The sequence below is a fragment of the Cydia fagiglandana genome, chromosome 2, assembly GCF_963556715.1.
Source record: "Cydia fagiglandana chromosome 2, ilCydFagi1.1, whole genome shotgun sequence".
Classification (NCBI taxonomy): domain Eukaryota; kingdom Metazoa; phylum Arthropoda; class Insecta; order Lepidoptera; family Tortricidae; genus Cydia; species Cydia fagiglandana.
In genome coordinates, this window is record NC_085933.1 from 5,215,370 (window position 1) to 5,232,080 (window position 16,711).

At 39.6% G+C, this 16,711-nt stretch overlaps 1 protein-coding gene across 1 annotated transcript in view; it reads right to left on the reverse strand.

Moving 5' to 3' along the window:
- Positions 1-228: 228 nt before the first annotated feature.
- Positions 229-16,711, reverse strand: part of LOC134674578 (vacuolar protein sorting-associated protein 16 homolog) — a 30,511-nt gene continuing 14,028 nt past the window's right edge. Inside the window, exons 8-17 of the mRNA XM_063532698.1 lie at positions 15,659-15,802; positions 11,611-11,723; positions 10,146-10,284; positions 9,308-9,442; positions 5,324-5,485; positions 4,141-4,254; positions 3,350-3,455; positions 2,797-2,974; positions 943-1,143; positions 229-622 (exon numbers count right to left, since the gene is read on the reverse strand). Of these exons, the coding sequence (XP_063388768.1) occupies positions 478-622; positions 943-1,143; positions 2,797-2,974; positions 3,350-3,455; positions 4,141-4,254; positions 5,324-5,485; positions 9,308-9,442; positions 10,146-10,284; positions 11,611-11,723; positions 15,659-15,802 (1,437 nt within the window). The 3' untranslated portion in view covers positions 229-477. The remainder of the gene's footprint in view (positions 623-942; positions 1,144-2,796; positions 2,975-3,349; positions 3,456-4,140; positions 4,255-5,323; positions 5,486-9,307; positions 9,443-10,145; positions 10,285-11,610; positions 11,724-15,658; positions 15,803-16,711) is intronic.

Below are 16,711 nucleotides of genomic sequence, written 5' to 3' on the forward strand. Positions count from 1 at the left end.
GGTTGTTCTATGTGACCTCTTTTATATGTACAAGTTCAAATTACATACAAAATTTTACCGTTACACCTCAGAAAACCTATGCGTTTGCAGTTTTAAAGTTCGATGATGAAGTCGAAAAACTATTTGAATATTTGCTGAACGGTTGTCAATCATTAATAGAACTTGTGAGTCAATGTCGTAAATTCATGAGTGTATCGGTGTTCCGGACATCATAATAAAAACCAATCAGCCATAATATTGTATTTTATTTACATATTTACCTTTTCGTATAAAATATTATAAATAAATGTAGTCTTAACTTAAAATTATACATTTTACTTATTACATTTTGGTTTAAACATCTCATAATTCGTATTTTGACTGTAGAGTGTCGACTGATTGTATTCGACTAAACACTGCACTCGGAACCCTTTAATCACGGCATATAAACCAATAGAGATCGTTTACAATTCCTATAACATTAATGAACTACTAAGGCTATTTCCTAATAGCTAGCTGGTCTAGTAGCGCAGCGATTTTCTCGTGTTTGGTTGATTCGCTCACCGGGCATTTATTCTGTACGTAGAACAAGGCGTTCTGATCCCTTTGCTCGAAGGCCACTAGTGCGGCTTCCTCGTAAAAACTGGAAAATAAAAACAAAAATATAACACTAGGATCGCGACACGAAATAAATTTCAAAAATAAGTAACCTTTTCTTTTGCACAAAGTGATTTCTCGAAGTTATAGTTTCGCATTCCTCTAGCCTAACACCTAAAGTATTTATATTACTTGTCAGTCATTTAGTTTGACGTAGTAGTTAAGTTTGATTTCGTGTCGCGTCGTTCCCAACAGCGCGGCAGGTACTGAGGACCTCGTTCTAGCTTGAGTCACGCGTGCACGAACGGTTCGTAGCCGACCAGCGGCTTCCTACAATATAGTAGATATACAACGCTCATTGCTCACCCAGCCTTGACGTAGTACTTGACTTTGATGTCATCCCGGCAGCGCGGAAGGTACTTGAGCGCCTCATCGTTCTTGCGGTGCTTGAGGCACGCGTCCACGAACGGCTCGTAGCCGACCGGCGACTTCTTCGATTTGGAGAAGCGATCGAGCTCGTCCCAGTCATTCTTCTCCGCTAGAGTTAGGATGCGAAGCCACCAGTACCTGTTAAATAAAAATAGTTTATTTTTTTCATAATCAACTGATCAGCGAGACGTATTCCCTGCAGTCTTACCGCGTAGTCTTACCAGTTGGACTACTGGGAATCTCCTTCCCAATAGACTTACTGGTCGTAAGACTTCGCAGATGTCATTTTCATCCCATTAGTTTTACTCTTTTAATAAAATGTATAAATCATAGACCTCATATTTGATAGACAGTAGCTTTATTAAATCTAAGAAGAAAAATAAATTAAATGCATTTTTTTCTAATGACAAACAATAACAAACTCAAAGACAAGTACAGTCGAGTTCATAAACTATTTAAATGTAAATCTATTTTTATTAACCCTTTAACCGCCAGAGTCTGATATATAAGACATTACATATCCAGCTCATTTGGCCATAGTCTGATAAATAAGACAAAGATCTGATTTGGTTTTTACAGCACATTTATAACTCCCGTAACTATGCCAACCTTACTCTGCGTGGTACAATTACTGTCGGTGGCGACACGAGCACGCTCGATCAAAAATTGCTGGCGGTTAAAAGGTTAAATAAATTTTCCCCGGCCTCAGGCCCCACTAATCTAGAAGGTTTTCCCTCAAAATCCAAGTAGGCTCCAAATAGTTTTGTTTTGATGATTTATTTAATGAAGAGTCACATTTTCCGAAAGTTCAATCTAATTTGAAACTTTAATCCATTTGTTAAGGTTGAAATTCTATTGACACGTATGTGGTCGATATATCGTACTATGCCTGGAAAAGGGTTAAATAATAAATGCATGCAATTTCCTGCAATAATATGAAAGGTGACAAAATATACACGTATTTATGACCTTGACTGTACAGTGACCTATTTCATCAACGTAACTTTTCTAAAAAATGACCAACGCTTATCTCTCCACTAATTAATTGCATTTGTGCATTCTGAATACACCGGTCGCGTTCAATGTAAACTTTTTGTCTTTTATTCAAATTTAAATTGTTTTTGACTTGGATACTACGCACCTTTTGATACGATGCGTCAGAAATTAAAATATTTAACAATTGGTGTAAGTTACTTTTTTTCTTACCCACATCACCATTCAATACAGAATGCCACGATTCCAAATAATTGGTTGTGCGATGCCGTTGGCCAAATACACACATTCTCTCAATTTTGTTTTTTTTTATCCAATATCTGATCATATATGTTTTAAATGCTTTCATATTATCTGGCAAATATGAGGTCTATGATTTATACATTTTAAAAGAGTAAAACTAATGGGATGAAAATGACATCTGCGAAGTCTTACGACCAGTAAGTCTATTGGGAAGGAGATTCCCAGTAGTCCAACTGGTAAGACTACGCGGTAAGACTGCAGGGAATACGTCATCAGCGATTGGCTCACCTCTTTAGTCACACCTGATGGAAAGTGAAGACAGAGCCTAAGATGGAGCTCAACGGTTCAGTAATAGCCTAGTATGGCTATAGTTTTTGAATGTTGTCGAGTTCAGATTGATTGTAGTGGTAAAAAAATCTTGATGATGATTCGATCTGTCTTAAATCTTTTGCGGAACGTGCCGAGATTGCCGTAGGGGACCATTGAATGTGCTATTTACATTTTACATCCGTGCCAATTTCTAGAAATCTTAGTTCTAACTAAATGTGCACTTACCTTCTGTCCGGCATCTTGTATTCCGAGCGCAGTTTGTCCGCGAGTTTGATCTCGCCCAGTTCGAGCAGTTTCTTGACGGTGTCGTGTAGAGATAGCCCTACGAAGCTCTCGCCGTAGGTCTCCTGCAGGCTGGACTGTTGCTTGCATAGCTTGCGGGCGTCCTCGCAAATAGCCACGCCTATGAAAACGTTAAAATACTGTAAGCAAATGTATGAAAAAATCGTGAATAATCGCATTTCAGTTCAGATGTAAATAATATAGATGAGAAGCACATTTTAAATTACTGACTTTGTTATTTCCTTATGTCAAACTTCGCTCGGGATTCTAGCATGGAATCTTGACCGTAATGAGTATTTACTAGAGACGAAATTAATATTTGCTAATGTGCTACACTCTGCAGTTCACACCTGACTTAAAAAATTGTATATTGGGGATAATAAAATCAATTTGCTCTCGACTTAGTCTCTTGAGTCTACGCGGGGTAAAAACAAATAAACTGCTTTAGGTTAGAAGCGTTTTTTCGAATATGAGGAAAAACAATGAGCGTTCGTGCCTAAGTCGTTCTTGGCCTTCCTGTAGCACTCCCTGGCCGATATCAGCGCGGCCTCAGCTTGCCCTGGCGGCGTGGGGCCGCACGCGTCGCGCACGTGTGCGGCGGCCTGGAAATCAAATAACAATATACTCGTATTGTATTGCAGACCATGTGGTATACATAATACAGTGACCTTAAATAAATAACAACACACGACATGTGCGACAAGGTACACGTCTTACTGTACAACGTGTAACGAGAGAGGAATCGAATTACAACTACGCCAATTACATAGTATTAACTATAAGTGTATTGTTTACATTTAAATAAGGTAAAATTCGTGATTAAAATATTCAGCCAAGGAGTACAACATTTTTCTAAAAGGATTGCGTTTAACATAATTTTTTAATTGGTTGTAATTTAGGTTATTGTCTATGCTAGCTATTTATACAGAAATAAAAAATTGGTTTATTAGAAAACACAATTCCCCTAATGAGGGCGCCACAGGACGGTCGACCCAGTCTTAAGATGGGAGCAGGCTCTTACACTGATGTAGGATGTAGTGCATAATTATGCAAAACAATTGTGTTCCATCGCATTTTCTCGGAAACGTTCGTATTTGTCATGCTACTTCAGTCAACCTCAGTACTTTTTGTACCGAGACTTAATGAAATAGCAAGACACGTTCGTACGTTTTCGTGAAAATATGCACTACATCTGTATCTTGAAGGTCGTATCGGTCTGGAAATACCGCAGACGACCGTTAAGTTGAACCTTAGTGTTTTATCTTATTCTGGCTTTGAAGGCCTCACCTGCGCGGGGAAGTCGTCCTCCTGCACCAGCACTTTGCGCAGCGCTTCCCGGTTGTGCGTGCCGCAGTACTTGATGTACAGCGCGTGCGCCAGCGGGAAGCTGCGGATCGTCAGCTGAAAAATAAACATTTTTCGGAATGCTTTTCTTACGTACACGTCTTTTGTCAAATTTATTTAAACATTATATCTCAATCGTTTAACTAAAACAAAAAGTTTTATCTTCAAAATATTCTCGTTTAGCTTTGATATACAAACGTAAACATTTGTTACTGTTAAGGGGCCCACACCCACAGATAACCAGTTCGCCGGACGATATCAGCCTGTTAGTTGTTCGGAACTGTCACCTTTTGCGTTTAACTGACAGGCTGATATCGTTCGCCGAACTGGTAATCTGTGGGCTCCTTTAACCTTTTGGACGCCAATGATCGATATATCCGCACCGCAGGTTCAACGCCAAAAACCGATTAATCGGTCACAGACCACAGAGCAACATAGACCTACGTGCATAATATGCATAAAGTTCAATTTCAGTTTTGACACTTCAGTGACGTGGCGTCCGAGTGACACCTTTTGTATTTGACACGGCGTTGAAAAGGTTAAGATAATCAACACTATGTACAGTCAAAATATTTTTGGACTATTCTGTTTAAGAAGTGAAAGAGGGGTTTTGAATTTTGACCATTTGAGTAGGAAATGAACATTCACCTCGAATTCGTGTTTGCCCATCTTCTTCTTCAAGTGCAGTAGTAGGTACTATGTAGACGAGGTCGGTGTCGCCGCTGGCCGTGGCCTTGAGCAGCGCCGTGGGGCCCTCGCCCAGCTGCAGCAGCAACGGGACTTGCAGCTTGCTGTGAAATGGACATTCACCTCGAACTCGTGCTTGCCCATCTTCTCCTTCAAGTGCAGTAGCACTATGTAGACGAGGTCGGTGTCGCCGCTGGCCGTGGCCTTGAGCAGCGCCGTGGGGCCCTCGCCCAGCTGCAGCAGCAACGGGACTTGCAGCTTGCTGTGAAATGGACATTCACCTCGAACTCGTGCTTGCCCATCTTCTCCTTCAAGTGCAGTAGTACTATGTAGACGAGGTCGGTGTTGCCGCTGGCCATGGCCTTGAGCAGCGCCGTGGGGCCCTCGCCCAGCTGCAGCAGCAACGGGACTTGCAGCTTGCTGTGAAATGGACATTCACCTCGAACTCGTGCTTGCCCATCTTCTCCTTCAAGTGCAGAAGCACTATATAGACGAGGTCGGTGTCGCCGCTGGCCGTGGCCTTGAGCAGCGCCGTGGGGCCCTCGCCCAGCTGCAGCAGCAACGGGACTTGGAGTTTGCTGTGGCTCTCGTACTCGAGAATCTGGTAACGAGATATTTTACATTAGACTATCACGATTATCAAGTCAATAAATTAAATTACCATTACACGTTATATGTAGTCTAAACCCATCCCATGGTTGGTAGGTACGATCAAGGAATTTAATTTCAGTTCCATTTCGTACCTTGTCATAGTGACAATAGTATGAGGTCCCTAGCGACTTTCAAATCATATCGGTTCGGTACAAAATTAAATTCTTTGACTGTACCTTTCATAAGCAGTTGCTACATACATAACATTATGTATTCTACACTTATCATGAGTCAAGACGAGCGCAGGGCGAACATTTGTTCGCGCACACTTTTATTGTCAAATGAAGCAGTCAGTAAGATGACAATTTTGTATAGTGCGTAGCTTTCAAATAGAGCCCGATGGCTAATCCTATTGTCTATTGTTAAGTAAAACCGCACGTGCTACTTACCTACCTGCAAAAAAGGGTCTTCATTATTCTATTTCGCATCTGAGCGCGGGCTAGTCCAACGCTCAAAAAACCAGTGTAGGTGCGTTCTCCGATAACGCGCCTTTGTTACGCATCTCGATGACACATTTTAGACTGGTTCTGGAGCGTTCGACTCGCCGGCACTCATAATCAGTAACCGAAGTACGTATTTTTTATGCAGGTGGTTGTGGCACGTGGCACGAGCAGTTTTACTTAACAATAGACAATAGGATTAGTCATCGGGCTCTATTTGAAATCTACACACTATACTCAATACTCAATACTCAATCATTTATTGCACATAATGGTTACACAGGTGGGATATAAACATAATTATTGATATCATTATGTACCCTGTTGGGCGCAGCAAATAAGGAGAAAGGCACTTACATAGTAAAATAAATCTAGGTTTCACTTAATTCTAGGTATTAGTTACATTTTCTTCTAAGTATTCATTTAGGGAATAGTAACATTTGGACAATAGAAATTGTTTCAACTTACGGATAAATGCTGTTTCACTTGTCTCTTCTTTTAATTCATCCGGCAATTTATTGTATATTTTTATCGACATTACAAAAGGCCCGGTTGAGAGCATCTTAAGCCGTGAGGCTGGTAGCAAGAGTTTGTTTTTATAACGCATTTCACGAGCTCCTGTTACATCTTTGCGTTTTGTATATAGTTCAGGGTAGTTTCTGACAAATTTGCAAATTTCTAGGATATAGATACATGGAAGGGTGAGTATATTATGTTCTTTAAAATAGGGTTTGCAGCTGTCAATTTGTTGATCATTAACTAAAATTCTGATAAGTTTTTTTTGAAGAATGAATAGACTGGGTGCGTCTGTACTATTGGCCCATAGAATTACACCGTAACTAAGCCAGTTATATGCATATGCGTAATAGGTCTGAAGTGCAGTTTTAAAGTCGGTAGATTTTTTTATTTCTTTTAGAGCGTAAACAAATTTAGCTAACTTACTTTTAATATTTTTTATGTGTGGTTTCCAGCAAATATGTTTGTCTATTACTATCCCGAGCAACGTGAATTCATCAACTACGTCTAGTTGGGTATTATTATAGCTATATGAGATGTTAAGAGGGTCTTTTTGGTGTGGGTGAAATGACATTAATTTTGTTTTTGGGAAGTTAATTTCTAAGTTGTGCTCGTCTAACCAATTTGTTACTTTTGTTAGGATGTTATTTATTTCAGTATTTAGGTCAGAAGTGTTGCTAAATGGTGTTAGAATAGAGATGTCGTCGGCAAAGAGTACGCAATGGTTTTCAATAACTTTTGGTAGGTCGTTGATATAGACTAGAAATAAGAGGCAGCCGATAACGCTTCCCTGTGGTATTGATGCGTTAGTAGTAGTTGTATCGGATTGTACATTTTTTATTTCGCCAGATTGGAAGTTGAAGTGTTCAAGTTCTACCAGTTGTTCTCTATTCTGTAAGTATGTCGCGAGCCATTTATGTGCCATTCCTCGAATTCCAATGCCATACAGTTTCGATAATAAGATGTTATGTTGAACTTTATCGTATGCTTTTGTCATGTCAAGTAATATTCCGATGGCATATTGTTTTAAATTAAGTATTTGTAAGATTTGCTGTATGTAGTGATATACGGCTAGAGTCGTTGATCGCCTTTTTCGGAATCCATTTTGTGCGTTATCAAAGATGTTATATTTTTCGCAAAAATTATAGATGCGGTTGCACATAGCTTTCTCGAAAACTTTTGATGCGGTCGGTAGAAGAGCGATAGGTCGGTAATTGTTTGGATCTAATTTACTGTCTTTTTTATGTATAGGCCTAATTACGGATTTTTTTAATAGGTTTGGGAACGTTCCTTCGTCAAATGACTGGTTAATTAGTATGCAAAAAGGTGTTGTTAACTGATCTGCGCACTGTCTAATAAGGGAAGGTGGAAGTTCGTCGATACCGTAGCTATTTTTATTTTTTAAGTTTTTTATTATGTTAAAAACTTCGCGGTAGTTTACAGGGGCTAGATACATGGTGTTCTCAGAAGGCTGCAACACGGGTCGGCCGGGCGCCACGGGTGTGCTTTGATTTTGTCCTATGGATGCAAAAAAACAGTTAAAGCTATTTGCTACTAGTTTGGGTTCGCTAATTAGGGTGTCATTAACTTTTAGTTCTACGTTGCGTTTGTCACTTTTTGTTTTTTTGTTTGTTTTTTCGTTAATAATGCTCCACATTGTTTTTATTTTATTGCTAGATTTTTGCATTCTGCTGATGTATTGCATTTTTTGTGCTGTCGATATTGTTTTTTCATATTGCTTGTAGTATTTTTGTATTGTTTGATTTTTGGTTTGTAGTGTGAGTGTTTTTAATAATCTCTTGTTTTTACATGAAATTTTTAGTCCTTTAGTTAGCCAGTGGTATTTGTTCTTGGTAATAAGTTTAATTTTTTGTTTAGGTATACATTGGTTTAGGGCATTTATTAGTGTATTACTAAAAGCGGCGTAGTTCTCATTGATATCATTTTTTGCGGTGATAATGTTTGACCATTTTATAGTGTTTAAATGTGTTTTAAATCGCGTTATACAATACGATTGTTTCCTCTACTTAAAATAATAAATTATTTCACGAAATAAAGCACCAGATAATAATTAGTGCTCTTGTACTAATTATTATCTAGAGAGAGTTAGCCCAAGAAAAGTCCGCAGCGATTTTGATAGCCCACGCAGTGCAAGTGTCATAATTTCATAGAAATTTGACGTTTTAAATGACACCTGCACTGCGTGGGCTATCAAAATCACTGCAGACTTTTCTTGGTCTGACTAGCAGTTATTTTTAAACACAATTTCTATTTAAAAAATCGGATTGAAGTATAAAAAGTAGGGGAGCTAACCGTGACGTCACTATACTCGTATTCATATAAATTCCATACTAGCAAATCGTTTTGGAAGTTCTAAAAAAAAGCTGATTTGACTAGTAGGAAAGTAGTCTATTGTACCAGGGGTGCGAAACTCCTGACTTCGGCCAAACTCGGCTCCGCTCGGCTCAGCATTGCTCCGAGCAATTATTAGGGTTGGCACCACTTGACTTCCTTTTGCGTACATGACCACAGAAAAGATAATCACTTGAATTTTGACAACCCTAAATATATTAACTCACATTATAGACGGGTCTAACGCGAATTTTATTCAATTACCTTGATTTACCGACGTTTCGACACAGGTTTCACTGGTCGTGGTCGCGGCTGACTGACCCTAAATAGCCGAAAGGGATAGTGCCATATATTAGAAAGGGATATCATGATTCGACCCTAAACAAACTTCGGTTTTGTTGGAAGTTTCCTTTCTGTACGGCAGTTCTATTATTTATTCTGTGATTGTACATGGAGATGTTTACCTTGATGGCGAGTGCCTTCCGCCCCTTGTCGGAGGCCTTCTTGGCGATGGTGGTGTACGAGATGCCGGGCACGTTGCGCAGCTTCTCTCCGATCTCGCGCGCAGCGCTCTCGTTATCCAGGTGAGGTTGCGTCACCTGATGCCATCATTTAAATTCATTTTCAAACCATATTATATCGAATTCAATTGTTTATAAAAACATTATGGTTAATTTACTACTTGGTTGGTGAAACGTTGGTGTGAGCAGTATCTAGCTCGCTATATGTAACGCCCGGCGGTTCTAGATCCTGCAGCGTGGAGTTAGGGGCAAGCTCAATGAGATGATAGTATACAGGTCTGTACCTTCAAGGAAACGCAGGAACGTGTTATGCTATTTCAGTCACCACAAAGTACAACAAGTACTGAGTTTGACTGAAGTAGCATGACAAATAAATTAATAAAGAAAAGATATTATAAGGACATTCTTACACAAATTGACTAAGTCTAACGGTAAGCTCAAGAAGGCTTGTGTCGTAGATACTCAGACAACGTTAAATATAATATACAATGACTTAAATACATAGAAAACATCCATGACTCAGGAACACATACCTGTGCTCATCACACAAATAAATGCCCTTATCGGGATTCGAACCCGGGACCATCGGCTTCATTCACACTCACAGGCAGGGTCACTACCCACTAGGCCAGACCGGTCGTCAATACGAACGTCTCCGAGAAAATACGATAGCAAAATATTTCAGTTCATATATCTGTACAACCAGTTGAATGTCACTACAGGCAGTGAAGACGTCTCCTTGACTTTTGACCCTATTGTGTTGAATTAGGGTTCAAGTTACCTTGTAGCAGGCCCAGTGTGACAGCACGCGGGTCTGTCCGTCCTTCATCTGTAGATAGTCCGCAATGTGTAACGCGAGGCAGTGCAGCCGTCGCCAGATCAGTCGGTCCAGCAATATCCGCTCTCCTAGGTTTTGGACTCTGTTGCGTTGAGTTAAGGTTACATTTCCAATGGATATTCGTTTTTTTTTAATGCTTTCAGGATAAAATTACGAACTGGGAGCATCTTTAATTTCATAATTATTAAAAGGGAGAGATTGATGGCGTTATTCACAAACGCGCTACAAGCAATAATTAGCTAATAATCATTTGTCTGAATCTATCATTATGACTTTTTTTCTATTACAGTCAACTGTAAAAATATGGGTGCACAAATCATCTCGAAAATATGTCCCATAGCTCTTATGTCAGCGAATTAAGAACTATGGGACATATTTTTGAATAAGTTGGCTACACCCATATTATTGCAGTTGACTGTACATTAGCTATAGTACCTACATTAGCTAACCCCGTACTTTCAGGCGACAAAGTTACTTACTGCATCATAAGTGAGGCTCGTAAGGTTTTATGAATATTCTATCCTTAATTTATAACGCAAAGACATATGCATGAAATTCCAAAACGTGATCGAAATTCCAGATAGTTGTATGATTTCACTTTAGCGTGCATATTTTCACTTTATCAAAACATCTAAATGGATTGCCCCGTGTGTGATTCAACGACTGTTTCGTTTCACCCTCAGTTAGATAAAAATAGATAACTCTATAAATAGTCATAACTGAGTTAGATGTAAATAGAGCATTAGGAAACACCAAGAACTGTGTTGATTTCACGTGATCGCACGTGGCGGATGAACTTGGAGTCGTGCCAAATATAATAGTTGGCTTACGATAAACGTAAATTTTAAATCACCATACAGTTCCTTTGAGCACGCGCAACCAACGGCATGTGCGTACAGACAGCAACACTCCTAACTGTACATCGGTGGACCTTATTACAAAAGGCATAAGGTCCACCGATGTACAGTTAACACACGGCGATGGTAAGTAGTGATCTGTCAGCTGCTGGTCCTATATGAAGCCGATCAATAACGTTCATACTTACAGTGACCTACATAGCATTTATTAGCACAATAACATAACCTTAAAACTAAGAATAGTTACACAAAATGAAAAGTTGCGCTAAATGGTCCTCACTCAGCTAGGTGTCACGGTATGAGCCACATGGCACATACGCGACGCTGATTTTCAGTAAGGCCCAGTGGATGGACTAGGTGGCACTCAGTGAAAGACACAATGTACAAAAATAAAGCTTAAATAAAATTAACATTCTAATTACTTAAACAAAATTAGCCTATAAGTCTTCTGGATGTTTGTGTGTATGTATGTAAATGTCTATGCGATTGGTGTGTGTGTAAATGTCTATGCGATTGGTTTGTGGCGTAGCAGGGCGTGTATAAAAGGATACTGGTAGAAGGTGAGCGGGATGGCCACCTTGGGGTCGCGGATGGCGTTGAGCACGCGCAGCCACCGGCACGTGCGCACGTAGTGATCCGTCAGCTGCTGGTCCACGATGAAGCCCTTTAACCAATACAGTTTATAATGTGTTTCTAACCCTTAAATGCATGATTTTTTCTTTTTGCCCGAAATTAATACATGTGTTACGTATTACATAATTGTTTGCTGATTCTAGGAAAAATAATTTATAAAAAATATAACTTCGATTTTCACTGCGAAATCAGTGTTAGAAGTTGAATTGGCTAAATCATATTTATGTAAATATGTGATTTTCAGATTTTTACTACCATTTTTTTTACTACCATTAGAAAGGTACACTATTTGTGATATACCTATGATAAAGTTTTTAAATATAAAATAATTACATACTCCGAAAAAACGTTCAAAATCACATACTAAAAATTATCAACTTGTGGATTTTTCCAAGCTACCCGACTTTTCGTCTTAAAACGAATGTAATTTTTATAAATTAAAAATTTTGCGTAAATTTAACCCTTAAATCATCACCCTATTACTTGATTTTCGGTATAGAGGTGCGTTCAAGAACGTAAGCCTTTTTAATTTAAAAAGTGTGAGCTGTCTAATGCTTTGTAGACATTTGGCAACATTATGCATTTAAGGGTTAATGGAACATGTTTTTTTATCCCAATGGAGACTGACGACAAGGCTAGCCCAGAGATAACTAAAAAATATTTTCTTGGATACAATTTTACTGACCATCACACTAGGCAATGCCTGTCCCGTGAAGGACATATTGATAATCTTAATTATCTAGTAAGTAATACAGTAATAAAAATTCATAAATATCTAGGAATTCAATAATATTAATATCGTAATCGTAAGTGACATGTTTGAATTAAATTATTACGGAACTTATTACAGAGATACTTACTGATTCAGTAACAGGCTATTCACTCTTACTTTAAGAGATCTAGATGCTATCTAAATATCAGGTATTGCAGATGAAGATAGCGAATCCTATTAGCTTATTAGCAGTTCGCACTAGAAACTATGATATTTTATATGTAGATGTGTTATACACGTTCCAAAATTGAAGCACTCACCTCGTGTCATGTGTACGAGTTTGTCTCAGTCTGCCTGACGCAAGCGCGAAGGTGTACACCGGTTAATACTTTTCCACAAATAACGTGTATTAAGCAACAAAATGCCGACCTGCGTTATGTTGAAATGCTCAAATTATCCGCGGAAGCGCAAAAAAATTGACGGCGTCACATATCATTGGTAAGTAAAAGCTGAAATAACCCGTTTTTCTTCGGTTTAATCTTGAATTAAATAAACCCAGCCGCCATTTTCGCCGGCTGACAGAACGAGATAAGTTTATGTTCTCATCAGCGAGAATGACAAGGACGCACCAACTGCGTACATAGATTATCATAGCAGACGCGTCATGGTAAGTTGCATTCATTGTTTGGTGCTTGTCGTACAAATAAAAGAAATATACTTAAATTTCAACTTTAATATTGAAGTTTTTTACTTGAACGCATTTTTTCTTGTATTTAAGTACAACAATTAGCAAATTAAAGATTATTATTGGCCATATTATTGTCCGGGTCGCGTCAATTAAGTAAATAGGTATATTGCTGTTTATACAAAGATTACTACAAAATTAGTATTTATTGTCAGGCATTTCATTTTCTCACACAGTAACAATTATTAATAACATAAAATTGTTAGTAAAATAAAGGATTTTGTTGTTATTGAGTTTGCTTTTTGTCAAAATGTTTCTATAGTATAAGAAAAATGATGAATAAAGAGTATAATATAATATCTTTTATTTACATAACTAAATATGAAAACTTTTTACTTCGGTAGCGAGTACATTACTACATAAAACTGCATTAAAATGATTTGCACCTTCTGTCAAACATCTTAGTCTTTGATATTTTATTTTCTTAATAAGTTTTACGGTTCGCGCCATATTCACTGTTTGCCGTCGTGTTATGGCGGTATCACTGATTTACCAAATTCACGCGCAAGTGACAAACACTAGCCGTCTCTTTTTTACTTAGGTATTCTTTTAATTGTGCCGTCTCTTTTACGCATTTGCGTATGAAGTTGTAAACAAATTGTAACTAATGCTGCCGTGTCGTTGGCAGCATTGGTTGGCATCATTTTTTTCGCTTGATATGTTAGTGTATGGCCAGTGGCAGATTTGCAGTCTTTGCCGCCCTAGGCCCCAAGCCTTGTAGACGCCCCTTTCTCAGCGTCAGCACCCATCATATTGACTACATTTAGATCAGGCAAAGATATATTATAAAGGGAAATGCTTGGGACACATTTTTTACTTAGTAGGTAACCTTTTTAGACTCCTTAGGAGGTGAACATATCAAAAGTCCCCTTGAGCGGGAGTACCCCGGGGGGGTTTGGTTTGAAGGTCACATTTTTCGGTTTTTCGCTTATTAATCTCAGAAACTATACGTCCTTGTGACATGATCATAGGAACATAGGTTTACGAAAAGAATAAGCAAATACTTATTCATTTTAAGTGACAGTTTTACCAATAACATTGACTTTTTATGTACCTACAAAAACATTCAAAAAATCTAAAAAAGAAACGTAAGAAAAACATTTATTTCCTATTTTCTTGAATAACTGCTAAACTATTTATCGTAAAATTATTTAAAAAAATCGAAATTCTTACAATGAGCTCTTTGATTTGATATGTAACACGATATAGTTTGAAAAACTTTATTTTTAAATTTTCTCAAAACTGGCCTCCATATTTAAAATTCATTTATTTATGTTACACGTCCATCTTTGGGTCACAAACTTACATATGTGTGCCAAATTTCAACTTAATTTGTCCAGCAGTTTCGGAGAAAATAGGCTGTGACAGACGGACAGCCAGACGTACGAGTATACGGGTTCCGTTTTTTCCTTTTGAGGTACGGAACCCTATAAACGGGGAACAAGGCGCGAAGGCGTCAACAATATGCGAAATCGACGGCACATTCGCGTTCGTGGCTTCGCGCCGCGATTCGCGCACAAGTGTGGAGGGCCCTCCAGATATCGTAAAAATTGTAGCTTGTAGTAAATTTAACCAACTTTTATTTTGTATAATGATCATGTCGTTAGAACGCATAGTTTCCGAGATATAAGCGAAAAACTGAAAAATGTGACCTTCAAACCTCTCTCTTCCCCCGGCTTAAGGGCTACGGCCGGGGACTTTTGATATGTTCACCTCCTAGATAGTCCAAATAAAGTTAGGTACAAAGCATTTCCCTCTATAAGTACCTTTTATTGAGAATTCGTTGCCTGGCCTAATTTTGAGTTATTTTTTGTTATCATCAACGAATTTTTTTGTCACAATTTGCCGCCCCTAATATCTCGCCGCCCTAGGCCCGGGCCTACTGTGCCTTATGGGAAATCCGCCACTGTGTATGGCTTATCTACATATAAAATATCATAGACTAGAAATGATGACTTGATAAGACAAATCAGATTATAGGTATGACATGTCGACAGCGTAAGGATGCATTCGCCAAGCATGCAGTTATGCATGCAAATCCATGCAAGTCTAATAATTATCACAAAAATGCTTGTTTGATGCAATTAATTCCCAGGTATGTAACCATAGCAACCAGTTGCCAAAAAGTTCTATTCACCTTGCCAAACTGCGCGGCCCGGATGAGCATCTTCTGCACGTCGGGCTCGAACTCGAAGGCGGTGGCGTCGATGCAGTCCTGCACCGCTTTGGCCAGGTCGGGCTTCACCAGGCGGATGTATTCGAATGACCCCAGGATACGTCACCATGGCAACCAGGTGTATTAATAAGTTCTCCTACTCACCTTGCCAAACTGCGCGGCCCGGATGAGCATCTTCTGCACGTCGGGCTCGAACTCGAAGGCGGCGGCGTCGATGCAGTCCTGCAGCTGCACCTCTTTGGCCAGGTCGGGCTTCACCAGGCGGATGTATTCGAATGACCCCAGGATACGTCACCATGGCAACCAGCTGTATTGATAAGTTCTCCTACTCACCTTGCCAAACTGCGCGGCCCGGATGAGCATCTTCTGCACGTCGGGCTCGAACTCGAAGGCGGCGGCGTCGATGCAGTCCTGCACCGCTTTGGCCAGGTCGGGCTTCACCAGGCGGATGTATTCGTCTGCCCTGTGGCTGCGTTTCTGCGACAAATTTTTCGTGATTTATTAAGCTTGTAGGATAATTCGGTGCTCTTCAATGAAGTAGACGGTTTGCAGTATATATAAGTATAATCAGCTTCCACAAGTGAGTATATATAACATAATTTTATAGGTTTAATATTTTAAGTGCAAGGCAGCTTGATCGTGCCGTAGATGGATTGGTAATAATTCAAAATGTCGTATGTCCTCCTCCCGCGCGTCTGCCCCTCTCTCGTCCAGCAGCTAGGTAAGGGTGAGTGTAGACATCTTCCCCCCCTCGGAAACTGTGGGTTTTCGAGTAGCTTCTTCGCGCTCATCGTTAGGTAGCGGGCAGAGATTTGTGACGGCGCGGCGGATGATACCCTTGGACGTGTTCACGTCTGCAACACGTGCTATCCCATCGGCTCCTGGGTACAGTTGATGAATGCGGCCCATGCGCCATTTGAGTGGTGGCAAGTTAGCCTCCTTGAGGACCACCATATCGCCTTCAGCGAGTTTTCCTTGGTCGATGCGCCACTTTGATCGTTGCTGTAGCTCGTTCAAATATTCAGTGCGCCATCTCTCCCAAAACTGTTGTCGGATCTGCTCAATGTGCTCATATTTTCTAAGACGATTTGGGTTAATTTCGGTAAGTGTGGGCGATGGCAATGAAGTGAGCGGTTTGCCGATCAGGAAGTGCCCGGGACACAAAGGGTAAAGATCTGTAGGATCGGCTGATAGGGGAGTTATAGGCCTGGAATTAAGAATTGCCTCGACCTGTGCAAATAGAGACGATAATTGCTCAAAGGTGAGGTTAGTGTTCCCTATCATACGCGTTAAATGATGCTTGGCAGCCTTTACGCCAGCTTCGCTAAGTCCGTTAAAATGCGGTGAATAAGCAGGTGAGAACTTGAAATTTATGAATTCACCGGC